This window comes from Pholcus phalangioides, unplaced genomic scaffold (genome assembly GCF_987345545.1).
Source record: "Pholcus phalangioides strain wild (caught in Gottingen) unplaced genomic scaffold, Ppha-v1.0 ptg000007l_1, whole genome shotgun sequence".
In the NCBI taxonomy this organism is placed as follows: domain Eukaryota; kingdom Metazoa; phylum Arthropoda; class Arachnida; order Araneae; family Pholcidae; genus Pholcus; species Pholcus phalangioides.
In genome coordinates this window covers 30890523-30911254 of record NW_028301600.1, presented here as the reverse complement: position 1 = coordinate 30911254, position 20732 = coordinate 30890523, and the positions used below count along the sequence as shown (strand labels likewise).

Below are 20732 nucleotides of genomic sequence, written 5' to 3'. Positions count from 1 at the left end.
TAATCCAGGACTGCTCTTATCAGGCGTGAGGCCCAGTGCAAAAATCTTGTTGCTCCTTAACCCTGATTTTATATATTTTGTGGGGAAGGGAATTGGGCACCTAGAGATTCTCATGCATTATCACAGGATATGCATGAATGCTAAAAATATCTATCCACCAATGAAAATTCAGAATTAATGAGAGAAACATTCCTGGAATTGATGAAAATTCAGAATTAATGAGTGAAAATCCCAGAATGGATGAAATTCTGGAATCAAATCAGTTGAAGCTCAGATACCTTGTTTACTATGAAAAAAAGTATTTGATGTACATATTTTTTCAGTTCTATTACCGTAAGTTCGGGAGGCTTTCCAAACCATGGGGTCTGATGTGACTGTGCCTGTTGCACACCCGTGAGCGTGGCTCTGGACTAATCTGCATTATTTATGCTTTGTTAAATATATTTTGTATTTTTACTCAGTCTTTATTTCTGTTTTAGCAAAATAGCTTTATAATAATAGCTTTATAAGTATATTCCTCGAAGCAGAATATGCCAAAATCTGTGACATGCATGGCAGGAACAATCCAGGGGTATTTTAAGAAAGGTGTAAAAAACGCTATTATGGGAATTTTTACTGCAGAATATTTCTAGTCAGCTGAGGGCGCATTGCAGAACAGTGCAAAACATTCTGCTTTTAGGAGCGTATTGAAAATAACTGATGAAACCATATATAGCCGACACTTATTATAATGACCCCCAATCGTTTTGTCAAAAACTGATGTTATATTGAGTGGTTGTTATATCAAAAGGTAAACATATAGGATATTTTTTATATGGAAGCATTTGGGACTTCTCTTACCAGTGGTTGTAATGGAATGCTCACTGTAACTTGGGGTCGTTATAAGAACGTGAACTGTAGAAGGGCGGGGGGGGGGGCGCATGTAATCATTTTGCACATATAGGACTGTTTCTCAATGCTTTTGTGAACAAAATCAAAAAAAGGATTCAATATTTATAATTTTTTATACTTTTAGGATTTTTTTTGGATTGCTTAAATATTGATTCCTTTATTTTTAAAGGAATTTGATGACTGGTTGAAATTGTTCACATATGTGCCCCATTAAGGGGGTAGTTGTAAACATGCCTGGGGCACTTGTGAACAAGCATAAATACTTATAAAAACAGACTTTTTTAATTGCTTCTATTTTTTTATTTACTCTTGCATTTCTTCAATGCTATGGCTTAGAGTTTATACTCATAGAGCTCATTTTCTAAATTCATTTAGAAAACAGATCCAACAGAACCTGCTCTGTTCAACTTCTTACATTCCGTTCTCTTGCATTCTTCTCAACTCTGTTCTACTTGTCTAACAATACTTGCTGCAAAAATTATTCTCCAATGGCTTTATTTCATCAGGGGCAGTACTATCTACTCATGCTTATCAACAGGGTTGTTTGATGTAAACCAAGTTGGTTTAAACCAAATGGTTTTTTTTTAAAAAAACTTCAATAAAATGGTATAAATATAATTTTTTTTAGTCATTTGTTCCAAATAAAGATTTTTAGTCACAGAAGTGGTCAAAATGATTAATTTTAATCACTTATGCTAGCCCTGTTACATTTTGATGCTTTATCTTAGTAAGATCAAGCAAGCCCATGAATATGGGTTACCATGTATCCATACTTTTGTTTTATTTGTCATTAAAAGTAGCAGTAATTTTATCACCTGCTAGATGCAAGTGCTCTTATAATCCAATAAGACACCAGCTGCCCCATGAAAGACCAATGTGGGGTGGTTCATCACCAAGCAGACACATTCATTTTCTTTTTATAAGAAGCGGCATGTACTTTCTTTAATTCGTTTTTAATATAACCAGCAAAATGTAGATGGTTTTTTTGTCATCTTACATATTTTTAGTTTTTACATCCAAAAATTTTTATTTTACCTGAAGCCATTCTTTTATTACACATCCATACTAGAATATCATTAAAATACAATAAAAGGGATATGGCGAATACTGGAAGAAAAAAAATATATAATCTGGCTCTCATTTGATGAAATAAAAATTGAATCAAGAAAAAGAATAAGAGCAAAATGTAAAAACTGTGAAAAGGTTTTAGAAGGTAAAGTTAGCAGAATGAAGAGAGATAATCGTCTTTCAAGCTCTATAAGAATCAAAGATTTATTTGAAAATGAAAGTAAGTTATGATTTTGTTCATTTATAGTCAAATGATTTATATAATCTCATTAATAATTAATTCTTATTAATAATTATTTTTATAATCTTTATAAATTGGCTTGAATTTTTTTATTGAGTTAAGAAAAAATTTATTACTGGATTCGAAACGTTCTCTCAATTTTATAAATATTGGAATTCATATTTTATATATACATTGCACAGCTATAAAATCATTTCAACAAACACCACCTCCTATAAAATTGATTATATATTTTTAATCACCTAAAAACTAATCACCATTCGACTTTGATTATTTTACAAGAATAATGCACATATCTGAATTAATGTTTAAAAATACCTTATGTATCACTACATTTGAATGATGAAAAAAATTATAGCATTAATAAAAATTGTTTTAAATTGTTTATAGTTGAAAATTGTTTAGTTTCAGGATTAAAATTCAAATTATTGTTCTCAATAAAACTAGTTAGTTTCCAATTTTCTTCAACTGGATGTAAGCCTAATATCTAATAATTTAGATTATTCCATTATGCCAATGTACATTAGATCTATCATATCTGCTATTTAGCAGCGGCTCATAGAATGTCTCTGGGTGAAGCATACAATACACAAGGCTTGACATAATTTGGTTCAAGTTTTAATCCGCAAATCACTTAAGCATGTAAAATTCAACTGAGTATACTGTGATTTGAAGTTTGAAACTCCTATTATGAAACATTTAGAAGAGTGTTTCCTTGTTGTTCTCGTTAGCTGTATTTGATAAGTGTGAATTGTAATTGGTGCCGTGTCAAGTTGGCATGCTGACAGCAATGAAAAGCAGATGCAGCAGTTCGAACAGCCTCTAACATCCACAGTAACCTTTTGGTCCCTGCAAATAACCACTTTTCAATTACATGATAAGTGATGTATTAATGTGCAAGCAGGACCACAGAATGACCAAGTGAATAATAAATTGCATACCATCAGGCCTATTATTAACCATCAGTATTCAACCTTTACAAGAAACTACAAATAAGAAGTCCCGCTTGTCCGGTTGTGTCCATAATACAAAAAGTTGTTTTTTTTTGCAATCATCTCTTTTATTGAGAAAGTCAACCTAAGTACCCATTTTGTCAAGGTCCATTGATCACTTATATTTCTAATGTTTCGTTTTTTAGGCATGCTTTTGGTTACAGTCACTGTTCACTTCATTAGATTTTGAATGAACATAGTGATATTTCTCACATTTTAACATCGGAGCCATTAATTTTTATGAAAGAACTAGTTTTATATTTTACAATATTTTCATATTGTTTTAATATTATACAATAGTTTTATTTATTTTTTTAATACACATTTTGTTTTAGTCATATTTTCCTGAGTGTAATTCACAGATTATTACGTTAAGCATTCAAATTTTTTTGTGTGGATTATATGCTGTCACATTATCTGCAATTTTTTTATGAGAGGATAGAATAGAATAAATCTTTGAAAAAAATTAATTTGTCGATTTATTTTTTTGATGTAGATGGTATATATGAATGTAAATAGAAAAGTATTTTTTTCTATAAAAACATGACAAACTACCATTAGCATTCCTCAAGACTTTATTATTGATTAATGGCAATTTGCAGATTTTATTTTTCTGCAGACAATGTAATAACTTTTTTTCCCATAATGAAGTTTGTAGCTGCAGATAAAGGAGATAATACACTGCCATTGATTATATGCAAGAAATTACTGTGCTTTTTTTTTTTCTCATCAAATGGCATTGTAATTTTATTTCAACCACTTTAATGCAGTGTGACCTTACAAGTCTTATACCATTAAAATTAAAAATTGAATTCACGACAGTCCAAAAATTGTAATAATTGTAGAGTTGTATTTGTTTATTCATAAATTTATTTCAGGAAAACATTACCAGTAAATGCAAAAAAAAATCTTATTAGAATAATGAAAGAGAAAAACAAATTAGAATTATCTCTATTGGGAAATAAAATGTCATTTTCTCTAACAAACTAATTTTTTTTTTTTTTTCAAATAGCAACTTCATATTGGTTAGTCATTAAAGTTATACTTTTATTTAGATGACATCTCAAATTAACAATCGTCAGTTTCTGCAGAAAGTTCTGATGCAGCAGTGGCAGCAACAAACTTTTGTTCCAGTTCCAACCAAGAAGACAAAGTTTCAAATTCTCAAAATAAGAGACAAAAATTATGTACAACCTTAGATTCATATATTGTCAGATCTACTCCAAGCCTAGAAAATGAAACTGCCTTGGATTTGATGGTCTAATGTACACAATGAACCAGTTATATGTGTCACTGTCGCAATCAAGGTAGGTGATGATTGATACAATCGACACAACTGGGAGAGCTCACACAGCTGCAAATCTGGAAGAAATGGCACTAGCCAGCATAAAAAAAAAGCCAATTTGAAATTCAATGTTTCATCAAATCCGTAGTAACAGATAATGCAGCAAATGTCACCAAAATGCAGGACCTGTTAAGCAAAAATGATGAATTTTATTTAATAACATGGCTGTTTAGCACATGCACTGAATTTACTAGCAAATGATATTGTACCTTCTTGAGTTAAAGAACAGTTATTGGAAATTATAAAATATTTTTGCAATAACCAATTTGCAAATGCATGTTACAGATCACAAATAAATACTGTTAAACTAATTATACCTTCTGATACTCGATGGAATTCTTTTGCAGATGCATTAGAAGTTGTCCCACTCTGCTTAAAATTTGTGAAGAAAATAGATATGTTCTTGATAGAAACATTCACAAAACCTAGCGTCAAATTTTGTTTCAGAATCGTAGTACAAATTCAGAAATCGTAGTACAATCTACAATATTTGATGGTATGTTGTTCCAGTCGATAATAGTTCTTGGGAAGAAACTAAATTTGTGACAATCTGAAGAGGCAAAGATGGGCTGTAATTTTTGGCAGTGATCGAGTCATTCTTGTTTTCTTGCTTAAAGCTTTTAATTGATATATTTCAACATGAATGAAATTTTTATGCGGAAACTGTTCATATATTTATTCAGAAAATCCAAAAGCTTGTAAATTTTTTTGAGAAAAATTTGTGTATTGGTTTTCTCAATGTATCAAGTATCTAGACAATACGTAGTTGTCACTTTGGAAATGTCTTTATGTGAAACACAAGTGTATTATGTACCATAGGTCTATGACGTTTTCAAAATGTGACATTTCCTCAAAGAAATACTGCCAGTTAACAGATTTCTAAAAAGAATTGCCAAACTCAATTTAATTTTTCATTTCAAAGTCATTTTGTTTGTGGATAAACCCGACGCTGATTGATATTCGGACAAAACATCTTTTGATTTTATCTTGTATTGGCACTTCAGTTTCTTATTTGTAGTTAGAGGTGTGTGTATTTACTATGAAACAGGTTTGTAAATATATATATTTTTTATTTGAAATTTAAATTTTTCCAAAGTAAAAAATATTTTTGTAGTTTATAAAATTTTTGCATTTATAAATTAGACTAATAACAGCTGAAATTGGCCCAAAATGCAAAAATGAAATACATTAAACTGCAAACATTGGTTTTTGCTGCAATGTATGAAATATTTATAGATTAAGTTGACAATGGAGTTAATTACATCAATAAGCCAAAAAAATTTATTTTAAATACTTATTTGAAATTAGAATGATTTTTTTAGAAGTAAAGTAATTTTCTTTTGCAAATGATAAAAAAAAAAAACCTGGTTTTTCCAAAAGTTTTTTACCAACCCTGCTTATCAGTAATCCAATCCATATCTGCTCTGGTTATGACAATATAAGGATAAAATGGAAATTCAAGCATTGTTTTTCTTTGAATATTCAGAGGAAGATACGGATAGGGGAGACCCACTCCTTCAGCATTGGATGATGGCATTTTCTTTTCAAGATGGGGCTGGTCTAGTAAAAAATTTATTTCTTTGACTTGAAAATTTATTACAATGGCTATAGTTTTTTCTTGAAGAAAACTATGCATGTTGATACAAGATGAATATATTCTTATTTATAGTTGTAATTATCATAATGTAATTTATAGAGTCGAAACTAATTTAGTCCTTAATTTGAATAAAGAATAAAAATCAAAGTAGGCTTCATTGAAAATATGTGAAAAAAGTGACATTTTTTCAAAAAAGTCAGGATGACTAAAATTATGTGAAAATACAGACCATATTGGTCATCCTATTCATAATCATAATTTCTTGCTTCAATACTTGAGATATGTAGATTCTTTTTATTAAACTTTTCATGTTATGTTTTTTTATCTCGTTCTCTAGCATTGAAGAATGTGGCAGAGGAGAAGGAAACAGCTGCTTTGTCCAAGTATGAAGCTTTAAAAGAAGGTAATTTTTTTCAGATATGTTTTTTTATATTGGGTTGCAGTATTTTGGTTATATTTGACGTCTATATTTTTATGGGTATCTTTTTCAGTCACCTCATTGGGCAATTTGTCTGTTGTGGCCTTTGTGTTTGTATATAGCATTTTTCCCTGCATCAGTCAGCATGCATGAAATTCAAGGGGCACCACATTTTTAAATATTAGAGCCTATTTTTTCTCCAGTATGCAGAAAAAAGCATTGAATGTATTCAAAAGAATATCAGTTAATAATATTAATGAAATAAAAAAAATTTTAATGCTTTGCCTGGATATTGGTAGTCAGATTTAAAAAAAAAAATACAGTACCCATAAAAATAAAGTTATCTAAGACTGGATACATAGATGAGCGTAGTACCCTGCTCAATCATTCTCTGATGATTTGAGTTGTCTTTTTTTAGATGAAATTCTTAAGGCAACATATAAATTATATGTGTTCTAGTTTTTTTTCTTTCATTATATCTATATTCTCTGACAGGTTTGGTTGTACTGTATCCCCCCTTTTTAAATGTATTCAGTCTGTGAAACATCTTAGTTTTCTATTTTTTGTTACAAAACAAAACGGAAGAAAATTTTTTTTTCCTGTGTAAAGAGAAGCAAATCTCTATTTGTGTATCCAAGTCTTCAAAGTACAGTAGGACTTCAATTATACTGTATAATGGTAGGGGAGGGGAACACTGGTAATTGAAAGCCACAATTGAACTGTCGGGAATGAAAGAAAAGTTTTTCCAAGGATGATGCCACTCCACTATCCATACGAAGGTTTTATTTTTTTTTAACAGCTGGCTGATGCAAAGATATATTTAGGAAAGAGATAAAATACAACTCTCTGCCCTTGTGGGGTTCGATTCCTCACACGGGCAGTTGAATTTTCTCTTTCTTAAATATATCTTCACATCAGCCAGCTGTTAAAAAAAAAAACCTCAGTTAGAAAAGTTTTAGCAGAAACTACAAAATAATTCAATTTAAAATACATATTTAAGCATTTTGCCAGTTTCAAATTAATATTCAATATATATTGTCATGTTATTCATTTTGAGTAAATGTGGTGGACCTGTGGTTTGGTCTCCATGCTCACCAGATCTAAATCCACTTACTACTTGTAAGACACACAAAAGCATTGGTGTATGAGACATCTGTAGACTCTGCAGAAGACCTTGTCACGATCAGAGATGTAGCTATACTCTAATTTGCCTGGGTCCCATAACTCTATAATTGGCAAATTGGTTATTGGGAAAATCTGGGTTTTTGAGTGAAAGTAGGTCCCGCTCGAAATAAAGTATGCCCCACCATTCACTGGTATCCCTGTGAATCAAATAAATCATTTCTAAAAACATGTTCAATCCAAAGTTTCATTGAAAAGAAAGTTGATTTAAGAGTTTATAACTAAACACATGTAATAATTAACACATGTAATAATTAACACATGTAATAATTCTAAAACAAATATAATAGGTAAACAAATATAAGTTAGGCATATTTATATATTTAACTAATAAATCAATCTGTAAATTCTGTTCTTATTGATTGATTTTTCTTGATTTTCCATTTTGAAAAAACATAGTTCTTTCAATAATATCTTCTGATTAAATTTAAAGCAAATGAGTCTGACTTCTATCTTCTGATTCCCTATTCATATAAATCCTTGCAAAGTGATTTCCTAGTGGAATGACTTTCTTTTGTTTCTTCAATGGTCCACAACTCTAATCTACCACCATTTAACTGTCACGTATTTCCACACCTGAATAATGGAGCTATGTCGAATTTGTGTTGGGGAAACTTAGCAGTGTGCTTGTGTGTGTCCAGCATTTGGCATGTTTTGTGTTTAGTAGGTTGTGCCATCTATCCTCTGAATCGCTGTGTGGATTTGAAATTTAATGTACATATTTGTGTTGTAGGACTGTGTGATTGTCATGGCAACAGAGCTTTTGTCAAAGGAATAGCCAACTCAAAGTTGGAAACCTTAGAAAATCATATTTAGCTGATTACCACTGCTGTCGCAGGTCCCAAACTCAGATTATTGCCACAGGCAAATTCCAAGGAGGGCATGGGATCCCATGCCACCCCCCCCCCTCCTCCCAGAGAAGATTAGAAATTATTGTTTTTAAATATTTTTGTAGAAAAGTATAATATTGAAAGAAATACATTCTTATATAACTATCTGTTTATTTAAGATTCTTTTTGAGTGGTTAGCGACTCAAAATTTCTATGGAAGAAATCCTTGTACCCCTCCAATGGCCGATTCTGCATACACATCCCTGATTTTTTTTTTTAATGCAAAATGTTGATGACTGCATAGCGGCTATATGATGAAATTGTGGATATTGAAGGTAAAGTTTTTACAAATTCAGTTTTTTTTCCCCAAATGATCTTGGGAAATTTCTGCAATTTAAATGGACATTCCAATCCTTTACAATTTTTCAAAAAATATGTATTTGCAATCTGGTAGGAGCAAAGCGACTTTTCGGTATATAAACCTGCAAGGGGAAAAATTCTCCAAAATTCGAAAATTTGGTATGAGGCCCCTCATTCAGGGACACAACTAGATATCTCATCTTATTCAACAACCTGCGTGTTTCAATAAAATACACAGTGAAATGCTGCATTTCTACTTCAAAGTTTTTCAAGGTCATGATAGATGGTGGAAATGGAAAAAAAGTTGGGGAGGACTTTTCTCTCTGTACTTTTTTTCTTGGAACTAGAAAAAAATGTGTCCTATGGTACGAGTGATTCAAATTTTTATGTATCCTTTTTGAAATTTCAGGTATTCGACGCTCTGTAGCATGTCAGCGGCATCTTTGTTGCAATAATCCAATAATCCTTTTCATCCTTTTCCAATAATCCTTTTCGGAGCAGACAAGATCAGTACAATACAAAAAGTATACGAGAAGGTGTGCCAGTCTTTCATTTGCTGATGTAAATTGTGTAATGACACCCTTGGACTTTAACACTCTTTCAGCATCTCCTGTGAGTCTTTTGCTGATCTGCACAAGATTGTGCTACTTATGATTTTGTTACATCTTTTTTTTTTTTCTTTTCACTCTTCAAACTTCAATTTTGACAACTTTGCGCTTTTCTGACAGTCTGAGTGGATTGCGATCATGGGTTCCAAAGTAAATATCGTTTGTCTTGAGATGAGTACTATCACCCCTCTAATTTTTTCTAAACATTTTATGAACACCCTGAAAATACCCATGAGATAGGTGAAACATTTTCTTTGTTGTAGTTCCCATTTTTCTATAAAAATTTTTATTTGTTTCCATACATTTATTCATTTTTGTTTAGTTTGAATCACTTTTATACTTTTATCATTTTCTTCCATTTGCACCTTCACCTGGAAACTGAGTCTGCGCCATAGTCAGTAAAAATCATTTCATCAAATACATTTCATTATAGTTTATTAATTTATGAAAAATTCTAGGTTGAAGATGGTGAGAGATATGGTCTTTGAAATTTGTTGTTACATATTTCTCATAGAGAAAATTTAAGTAAATAGGCTGGTACGCATGTCGTAGCTGCTAGTCTATTTTTCAGCTAGTGTTAGAATTGAATCTTATATTTTTCACAGAAGCAAAAGCAACAGCAGAGGCAACAGAGAAATTAATACATCAAGAAGAAAAATCTCTAGCTGAGCAGGCTTTTAAAGATTTAGATCTCAACCATGATGGAGTGTAAGATAACCACCTTTTTCTTTATTTTCCTAGCATGTAAACCTTTTTCTATTTTATCTTAAACTTGTAAATATTGTTTTTACTTTACAAATGTTTCAGTATTATTCCAAAAATAATGAACTTTTTTTGGTAGACACATGGTGTTTCCGTTGCTGCTTTTTTTATATTAAAATTTCATAACACAAAATTTGAAAGTCTACTGAGATTGCAGTGTCTCTCTTTTATCATACTCTGTGTATCTTAAATATTTTTATAACACACCATCAATCAACTGCTTTTACAAGGGGACACCAGTATCGATTGGTAAGGGAGAATTCAAGGTCATGGTGTCGCAGGGAATTTTTCTCTAATAGGATTGTTAATAAATGGAATAGCTTACCCCTGGAGGTAGTAAATTATAACACAAATGACACATTTAAAAAGAAATATGATAAACATGTTGGGATAAATCGAGAAGCTATCCATACTTAGAATAAGACAACCATAAGTTTGGGCATTGTATAATATTTCATCCTGTATACATATATTGTTTGTAATTGCATTTTTAATTGGGTTGCTGTATTTTTGAAATATATGACGTCCATATTTATTATGGGCATCTTTTTCTCAGCCATTTCATTGGGCATTTTGCCTGTTGTGGCATCGTATTTGTATAAGGTGCTTAACCCTTTCACACCTAATACTAACAAACAAAGAGGGGTTGTTTTTTTCTTTCTGTAGATTTTATTTTTCATCCTCAGGCCTTGACTTGAACAACCCTTGAAGTTAGTGCTGAGGTTAAAAAGGAATATCTAAAATAAGGAAAAGAGCAGCCTACACAGTTTTTATGTGTACAGGGTCTAAAAGGGTCAATGTTAGGATAACCAAAAGTTGCAGTTCTGGCATTCAATGCTACAATTAAAAAAAAAACCCCAATGATAATGCTGCTTGAACTTGTAGAAATATTGGTGAAATCTGTGATCATTATTATTGATGATATTATCCATGGTTTTATGGTTTCATGAAGTTTTAAATTCAGAAATTTCATTCTAGAACAGTGTTCAACCTTTTACATCTGCCCTGCAAACTAGTGAAAATGCTTGAATAATTTCACTTGAGAGACCATCAGAAATAGGATAAATAATTTGTAGCTAAGCAAAAAAATATTTAAAAAATTAGTGAAATAATTAAGACTTGCAGAGACGGTTAAGACAAAAATAAAAACGAATGACTGCATTTTAATTTATAAATTTTCTTCAAAGTTAATTATGGTTTCCTTCTCTTCCTTTCTTTTTTGACATCCACTACTTCCGTTGCAAATTTTATATACATGGCTGCTGTGTTGTTTCTAAGGTCACAGCACTGCATTAACTTCCATTTGATTTCTTTGTTTCGCTTTTAGTACTGACGTGGCTGAACAAGTTTTTTTCACACAAATACAAAATGTTCAAAGCATCCTGCTCACCCTGCATCTCCTTAATCATTTAGAATTTTAAATGCAATGATTTTCTTTCAAGGTCAATTTGGTTCCATCTTGGAAATGTGAGTTAAAAATTCTACCAATTAACTATCTAATTTTTCAATCAATTGCATACTCCTCACACAGCTCTCATTTATTTTTATCTAGAAAGATTATGGTTAATTTAATGTAATTGCTCAAGTTTTAAAAGAGAAATATGTAAATATGATCTTGTCTGATCAATTTATCATCTACGAGTAGATATACCTGGCGTTGCCCTAGAAAAAAAGAGTTAATACATAAAATATGAGTTATAATGTTTATCAGCATATCTGAACAAAATAATGGTGACAGACTCATATCTGTTGTGATATAGTGATGTTTTTTACTGGTTATAGCAGGCGTTAGCAACCAAATTTTATTGCCATGGTACTTGACGGCTTTTTTGTTTACCCAAGATAGACTCTAATGTATGGTATATCCCTGCTATTTAATCGTCCTATATACAGTGAAACCCCTGTTATAACTAAACTGGTTTAATGCAAAAATTAAAGGGTGGAAGTGGAGGGGGGGGGGAGCCCAAACTGTGGAATGAGGAAAGACATGTTGGACAAGATCTGACATATAGTTGGGAAGGATTAAGTTCCATTTTTCTTTTAACATTGGAGAGACATAAAACCTCTTGTATGATAAACTACTTCTTGATTGAATTTTGCCTGCCAATGCAAAAACAAATCTCCCTTTTCTCAGGTCTTATTTTGTGAACAATGTGTATTTCAATCATAGTATGTATGTAAAATAAGTATGTTTATATATTTGATACTTTTTAATATTTTTCAAGGAAAAAATACAAAAAATTGATATACAATACATGCATTGGTTGACAGTTTTCTTGGTTTCTGATGAAACACTATGCATATTAATATTTGTTCATCACCAGTTTTATTTATGTTTATTATTTTTATTGTTTGATAAAAAGTTATTTTGTTTGGACCTGTGTGTCACATTTAGTTCTGATAGTTTTTCAGGTAATATTGCTAGTAGGCTGAAATTAGTTTGGTTTTATTTATTGAACTCTAATTATTGCATCTTATCTTGCAGCCTAACTGTAGATGAAGTTCAACAATTTCCTAAGTTTGATAGTGATAATGATGGTGTTGTTTCTGAAAAAGAAGGAAGGGTAAATTTATTTTTTCATAATTCGCTGTAGTTTTTATTCTAGTTTTCTCTCATGTATGCATATGTATATTTTTAAATCGTGACATAGAAAAAAATTGTTTTCATTTCATGAAAGGTCATTTTTCTAAATTCATTTTGTAAAAAAACAAGCGCATTTTATTAAAATTGTAATTTTTATTTCTTATCAGATATTATATCACATAATTTTCTCTAAAAATTACAGCAAAACTAAATCTTTTGAATTTTTACTCCATCTCCCAAGCTCCTGAAAAATTCTTAAACTCTGCCCCCTCCCAAATTTTTCCCATAATTGGGAAAAATCTACACTTAAGGTCCCCTTTACACATACAGTCTCCCCGCACACCTGAAGTGGGACATTCTTATGCAAATGATCGGAGTCTGTTAGGAGCATGCTGTTCCAAGAGCGTGTTGTTAAAAATAGACATTATTGTTCACTCTGTCCTTGCCCCATTCTGAATTGTGTGTGTAAAAGGAGGCTTATGGCGAAACCCAAATGCTTTTGCATGACGTTTGGAGTTTTGGAAAATACAACGCTCCATATTTTTTTAATTTAGTCGGTTACAATTGAAATTAGAATTTAACAAGAAAAAAATTCATGTCATTCAAGTTCAGTTTTTCTTCTCTCTTATCAATTATTAATATGGTATATAGCCTATGTTATATTTTTTATGCTACAAATGGTATCGTATATTTATATTGTACATCATATATTTAGCCAGAAAAACAGAATAAAAATAATTTTCTCTTCCCCCCTTCCTAAAATTACACTGGTCAACAATTTTTACTTTTTTTAATAACATGAGTGAAATAAGTTTTTTAGACTAATTTTGGGGTGCTGAATTTAAACATGACAGTAAAAAATCTCCATGTACAGCCTTTTCTGTATGCATGGTCATTTTTGAAATCGATATACACTATGGAAAACTCAACACCTCCTTAAAATAGAGATAATCGACATATTATTAGTAACAAAATATATTTATTACGATACTTATTTTATTATATCCATACATCCTTACACAGAGTGTCCTGTAAGTGCTAGCATTACCTTTATCTCATCAACTGCGTATCCGTCGTAGAGGTATAATTTCAATTTTAAAAATGCTCAACAGTTTGAAAAATGTTCAAAAATTACCCTGGACCAGTTTTGAGAGTGAAAATACAGTGTGTAACAAAATAAGTCTAAATTTTATATGCCCCCTTTGTGCTCTAACTTCCAATTAGAAAGTTGTTGCCCTTTCTCTCCTGATGCCAACCAAAAAAAGGAAAAACCATGTTTTTAAGTGTAATATTCACAGATATTTGAATTCAAAAATGAGAATTTGGGAAAGAACAGCATTAAATGCAGGTAAAACAGTTTTTCCGCATTTAATGTTTAAAATTGAGTTTTATTAGTAACTGAAACTTTAACATGTATTCATATGCACTTATCACATGCTGTTTTGTATTCCAGAAATAAAATTAAAAGTATAAATAATGCCTGTCTAGTTATAGACATACCTATGTGATATTGGATGGTTTTAAAATGAATCGGCAATAATCTTATTGTACCGTTTAATAAGAATACGTTACATAGTACAAAGTAATATACTTTGTATTTCTAACATATTTGCATTATTTAACGTAATACCGTATTATATACTTTGTATTTCGAATGTCACTTGTGTGTGGCCATGGACATCTTTCTCCCCAAGCTGAAACTCCTATGAGTTCCTCAACCGCTCTTGCATCTTTGACGTGCCTTTCAATTGTGCCTTTTGACATGCCATATTCTTTTTGAGCCTTGAAGTAACCCATCCTCTTCTTAACAGCATTAACTGCTTCCACCATCACTTCGCGGGACCATTTCTTTCGCTTTACAGGAGCCATCATAAAAATGTTAATTTGCTTTAAGATCACTGGAAATAAATGAGAAGTGAGGCGTTGTCTACAAAATGAGATCTCGATATGAGATATCCCATATTAGGGTCTTCACGCACACATGCATTGTATCTCATACTGGGCATAACCAATGTTTAAGAAATAAGTAAAATAATTGAGAAATTGATAAATGAATATGAAACTACATGTAATGCTGAGTATGTACCAATAACAAAATGCTTAAAAATGACTTGCATTGTGCATTGTAAAACCCGTCGAAAAATAACTTCAAAAACTCTTGTGCAGGCTGCACAGTTAAATAGGCTCCTGAAGCTGGAGCCGCATGCAAATGAGTTAGGTTATGTTGTTGGCCGCTCCATCTACCATCGAGTTAATAGTGCATACCTTTAAAAACAGATGTCACCACCGCACAAAAGAGATAAAGGGGTATCTCATATTAGGCTAGTATCTCATTATACGTCACTTTCCCCTATATGCATACCTTGAGTACATGTTCTTTGCCCCCCCCCCCGGAAAAAGTTGAAATGACGGCCCTGAAGGAAGACTGCCAGGAACGCGGAATTCGCCATGTTTTTGCCCATAGGGCTGGTTTGCCTTGAGATGTATGATTTTGAATTCACCACTGAACGCTGGAATGGCCTGTTTCAGCATGTTCTTGACCGCAAACTTTTTCCGCTTTTACACACTCTTGACGGTAGTTCTGTATTTGTTTTGACGAGCGCGCAGAAGCACACGTGTAAAGGTTTTTAGAGCTGTTAACTAAGAAACATAGTAAATATTTATGACGTTAAAAAAAAATGGAATATCTTTGAAAATTTAATCAAAACAAGTGTTTTGATTAAAGTGTTTTACATTTTGATTAAAAACAAGTGTTTTGATTACAAGGGACAGCACATTTGCTGAAAAAATCAATGTCCTGGGAAACTGAGACTTATGGTCAGCCTTTATATGGGGCGTTCTGCGCTAAAGCCAGAAATTTCAGATTTCATTGTTTATAAGACTTCCAGATTATCCATTGGTATTGCTTGTTTTTAATTATTACCATCAGCAGGAAAAGAAGAAAACCTTTAACCTTTGAAATGAAGAAAATAAGTATTGGGTTTTAATTTTCCTCTAATTTATTCTTTAGGGCTGTACCAAATATTTATTTGGATAACAAATCCACCCTTTCTATGGAAGTTGGTGATGCATCAAGTGGTAAAAGTTTTCACGAGTGCTTTATCAATATGCCTATACTTGGCTTTAACCTACACTGAAAGGGCTTCTCACTTCCATATTGAAATACAGGAGTAAGAAAGAAAAAAGTTTATATTCTGAACAAAACTCTCATTATCAAAAGAATGAAATTTTCACCAAATTTTAGTGATTTTCCTTTGGTTTCTTTTCCTTGAACTAAAAATAACAGAACAATCTTCATGTGTTAATTTCTTTGAACTTCAATTGTTGAACAAGTAAGTTCAACCCCTGAAAATGTCCAGCTTTCATTTTCATTTCATAATTTTTTTTTAAAGTTAATGTGAAAACATCTTCATTCAAACATAATAGTTTCTCACATGAAAACCTTTATTTAAAAAATCTGTTATATCTGTAGATACTTGTTTGCTGCTAATTGTTCAAAAACCTGATACACATTGATATAAATAGCTAGACAAACTGCAAAATAAGTGTTCAACTATTTTCTGTTGCATTGGTGTGAGATTTTTATTGGGCTTTTCACAATACTGTATTTTCTAGGGTTAAATCAATGGATTTTCTTGTAAAAATTGTAATTTAAATCAGTGTTACTAGAAAAATCAAACTTTCATTTAGCAATTTTTTTTATTATAAATTTTCAATAGCTTTTTCTCAATATGAAAGAATCAATGGGTCAAGAAGAATTTATAACATCAGGCTGGATGGCAATGAAACCAGTTTACATGTTAGATAAAGTTAGTATCATTCATTCTGATTCTTCTAATGAAAAGCTATTTTTTCAAATTATTCAAGAATTAAAATGTTCTTTTTATTGTACCTTTACTTTTAGATTCCTTTAGCTACTGTATCCCCTACTGAAATTGCTCAGGAGCACCAGAAAAATACAGAAGATGATGACTATGATTCTTATGATAAAGAAGTGATTTTATTTTCAAATGTTATTTTATCTGGACATAAGACTGAAACTACTAGCAAAATGTTTTGTGCAAGGATGACATCACTCTCTGCTACCATAGGAAGGTTTTTAACAACTGGCTGTTGCGAAGATGATTTTTTTTTTTGGAAAGAGAAAATTCAGTTGCCTTTGCGGAGAATTGAACCCACGTCCTTACATTTTCTTGGTGAATGCTCTAGACTACAAAGGCAACGAATCTCTCAATCTTTCCTTGGAGCTTGTGTGCACTGAACGGGCCCGTACGTGGACGGCCGGACCTGACTCAAGCTCACAACTGCTGACACTGCCACCAGATGGCGACTTAGTCCCGTCCAGCGTCCAGTGCACATGAGCTCCAAGGAAAGATTGAGAGATTCATTGCCTTTGTAGTCTAGTGGTCTAGGGCATTCACCCAGAAAGGGAGAAAACGTGGGTTTGATTCCCCACAAAGACAGTTGAATTTTCTCTTTCCAAAAAATTTTTTCGCAACAGCCAGTTGTTAAAAACCTTCAAAATGTTTTGTACCTACTTCTAAAACACTCGTACTAAATAAGTCCAAATAATTTTTCGTCAGAAATATAGAATTTTTTCCTTATTTGAAAAATTTAATATTTTAATATCAAAACAAAGAAAATTATGAATGAAACCAAGATCGTGAGGTTAACATAAGGTATTTTATCTAACATTGAGGATTCCAAAACTTTTTGTTTGCAGCATCTTTGAAATTTTAAGATCTGGCATCAGCTCTGTTCTATCTTGAGACAACAAATTTTTCAGGATTCATGTAATGTGTATCTTCAGACTCCACTTTTATAATTTCATATGGATTTTTTTCAGGTACCAATACCATTTTTTTTGGTTGCCATTACAATCTGTCTCCAAGGATTTGTTAAGCTCCATAGTACACTGTTTATATGTGTGTATCAGATAAGATAAATAAATAAATAAATAAATAAATATATAAAAACCAGAAAAGAAATATTTCTTTATTATTAGAGAAATGTTGAATTAGATAGCCTTTTTCATAGTTTTTTTTCAAAATGTAAACAAAAGATAGCTATCAAACCAACTTTATGCTGTGGTAGAATGAGTTGCATATCTCAATTAGATTTGAGGATAGACAAAGACAGAGATTGAAGGGACTCTTAGTCCCTTCCCCCCCCCCCTGCAATTTGTTAGTATGAATTTTCACTTGATACAAATTCAGTACCTGTTCTATGGGATGTATATTTGAAAATTATAATTTTTGTTCCATACAAACATGTATACCATGAAGCCCTGGTTACGATTAAATAACAATTGCTCTTCAAATAAAAATCCCAATTGTTCAGAATTTCTCTAGGACGACTTCTCAATGATGATTGGCATGGTTTTTTTCATTCTTGGAATTGATGCCTCACAATTCAACTCAAAAGATCATACTTTCCCCCTAATTTGATTGGTTACTAAATTAGATTTGCTAGTTTCCTTATTTTGTCGCCTCCTAGTGGCTTACTACAGATGTGCCCCCGTCAGGGACTTATTTAGAAATAAAATAACAAACAGTGGATTCAAACTTAGTCTTTACAGACCAGTTGCTCTTAACTGGGGGTGTGAGATGGGGAAGAAAATTACATAATGTTGACTGATTATTCTGGAAAATTTAAAATGAAAAGAAAAAGAATTAAACTTTCCAGTTCTTTAAAAAATATTACTCATACCGACATTTTGACGACATCGCTTTTTGCTCTGTCTTATAGGAATGTGTCACACAAAATTTGCATTGGAAAAAGTTTCTTTTTCGATTATTGATCGTACTTGTTTTCCATTTAGATTAAGGAAAAAATATTAATACCAAAAATATTTTGCAGTTTTCATTTGTTATTAGCATGGTCCGTTCAGATTTGATACCGTCTCAATAAAAACTTCAAAAAATTCAATCAAGTGCCAAACAAACATATATATTGCTATGGCTGGTATACATAAGTGAAGAAAAATATTGATTCTTTGTCATAAATTTCAATGTTTAAAAAAATTGTTTTTTAGGTTAGTTTTTGAATTAATTTAAAAATAATAAAATAGCCAAAACTAACTACAGTGGAACCTGTGTATAAGGATACTGTCTATAACAATAAACCTGCCTATAAAGATACTGTCTATAATGATAAACCTACCTATAACTATATTTTCTTTGGTCCTGGTAAAATTCCTATTTAATAAGATATAGCCCAAACTGTCTACAACAATAACCTGTCTATAATCATATTTTTAAATCCCTACAGTATCGTTTTAGACAGGTTTTACTGTAAACCAAAACAGAAATAAAATAATATTTGAAATTTATACAAAATAATTAATGAGTAATATTAATGTAATAAATTCAAGAAATTAGATTTTCTAAAAAATAGAAAATACGTTATCCTAAGGGGTGCGGGAAGATAAGTCATACTGCACTGGGGATGTAGGAGAAAAAAACTGTTAAGAACCACTGCTTTGGATCCTGCAACTCAACCATCACTTAATTCTATAAATTCAAAAAGTATATAAGCATGTTTCTAATGTAAATAGTGTAATACATATTTTTTTTATTTTGATCACATTTTTCTTTATAGTAAGAGAACGTTCATACATAATGAATGGGTCAATACCACATTTTATAAAATATTTTTGGTCTTCAACTTTGTTTAGTTGATTTTTGTGTTTGTTACACAACTGCTTCATATACCTCCAATTCAGATTTTTAACAGTTAATTTAAAATGGACATTAATCTAAAAAATATGGTGAAAAAGATCTTGTATTTAAAGCAAAGTAAATATTTTATTAAACATCTATTTATTTCACATGTACAGTAGATTCAGGTTATTTCAAATACAGATTCAGTAGGTTATGATTGAGGCAGGGTTAATCCTCAAATTATAACTTAATCACAGTATAACGGTACATAGGTAACAGAGCATATGCGATTTTACTGGCTAACCGTTGACCCTAGAGCAGTGGTGCGCAAAAAAGGTTACTAACTTTTACAGGTGCGCCCTGTTAAAGTTACTACTTTTACAGGGTGACTTAGAGAAAATCACCCGATTTCAAAATTTATATTTCTTAAAAATTAAAAACACAGACTAGAATGATAAGTAATATGTAAATGTACGGGGGAAAATGTGTATGTTTTATGAACAATTTTTGTTAATGGTCAATTTCAAGTGTAGAATCATTTTAAAATCGGATTATTCGTTCTTAATCACCCTGTATACGAAAATCAAGACCATACACCTCGCTACACTTCAATGTTACATAAGGGATACTCTATGCATAAGTACATGAAAAAACATAGTAAATATTTATGGCGTTAAAAAAAATAGAATATCTTTGAAAATTTAATTAAAACAAGTGTTTTGATTACAAGGGACAGCACATTTGCTGAAAAAATCAATGTCCTGGAAAACTGAGACTTATGGTCAGCCTTTATATGGGGTCGCCAATTAATTCTTTGGTCAAAAAGGGGGTTGTGCTTTAAAAAGTTAGCGCAACACTGCCCTAGAGGCATACTTCCAATTAGAAAAACTATCCAAATGATGTAAAGTATTCAGATGTGTCATTTATGTTGCAAGGGGTTCTATAGTTATCAAAATAAAAATGTTAACTTTGTATACAGACACCCTATAAAAGTGCTCAAGAACCCAATTACAAAGTTGTTGCCCTGTCACTTCTGATACCATTACCCATATTTAATTCTGTTTTTCCTGACTCCTCTAATTTTCAAATTCAAATATCTCAGTGAATATACACTCAGAAATATGGATTTTTGTTGTCTCGAAAGAGACAGGGCAACAACTTTTAAATTGGGGTTTTGAGCACATGGGGACTG

The 20732-nt window shown here is 31.5% G+C and overlaps 1 protein-coding gene across 1 annotated transcript in view; it reads left to right on the top strand.

Annotated features, from left to right (window-relative positions):
• LOC149085165 (glucosidase 2 subunit beta-like) overlaps positions 1-20732 on the top strand; it is a 57015-nt gene that overhangs the window by 21699 nt on the left and 14584 nt on the right. Inside the window, exons 7-11 of the mRNA XM_089233032.1 lie at positions 6472-6537; positions 10138-10240; positions 12780-12858; positions 16598-16687; positions 16783-16872. Coding sequence (XP_089089158.1) covers positions 6472-6537; positions 10138-10240; positions 12780-12858; positions 16598-16687; positions 16783-16872 — 428 coding nt within the window. The remainder of the gene's footprint in view (positions 1-6471; positions 6538-10137; positions 10241-12779; positions 12859-16597; positions 16688-16782; positions 16873-20732) is intronic.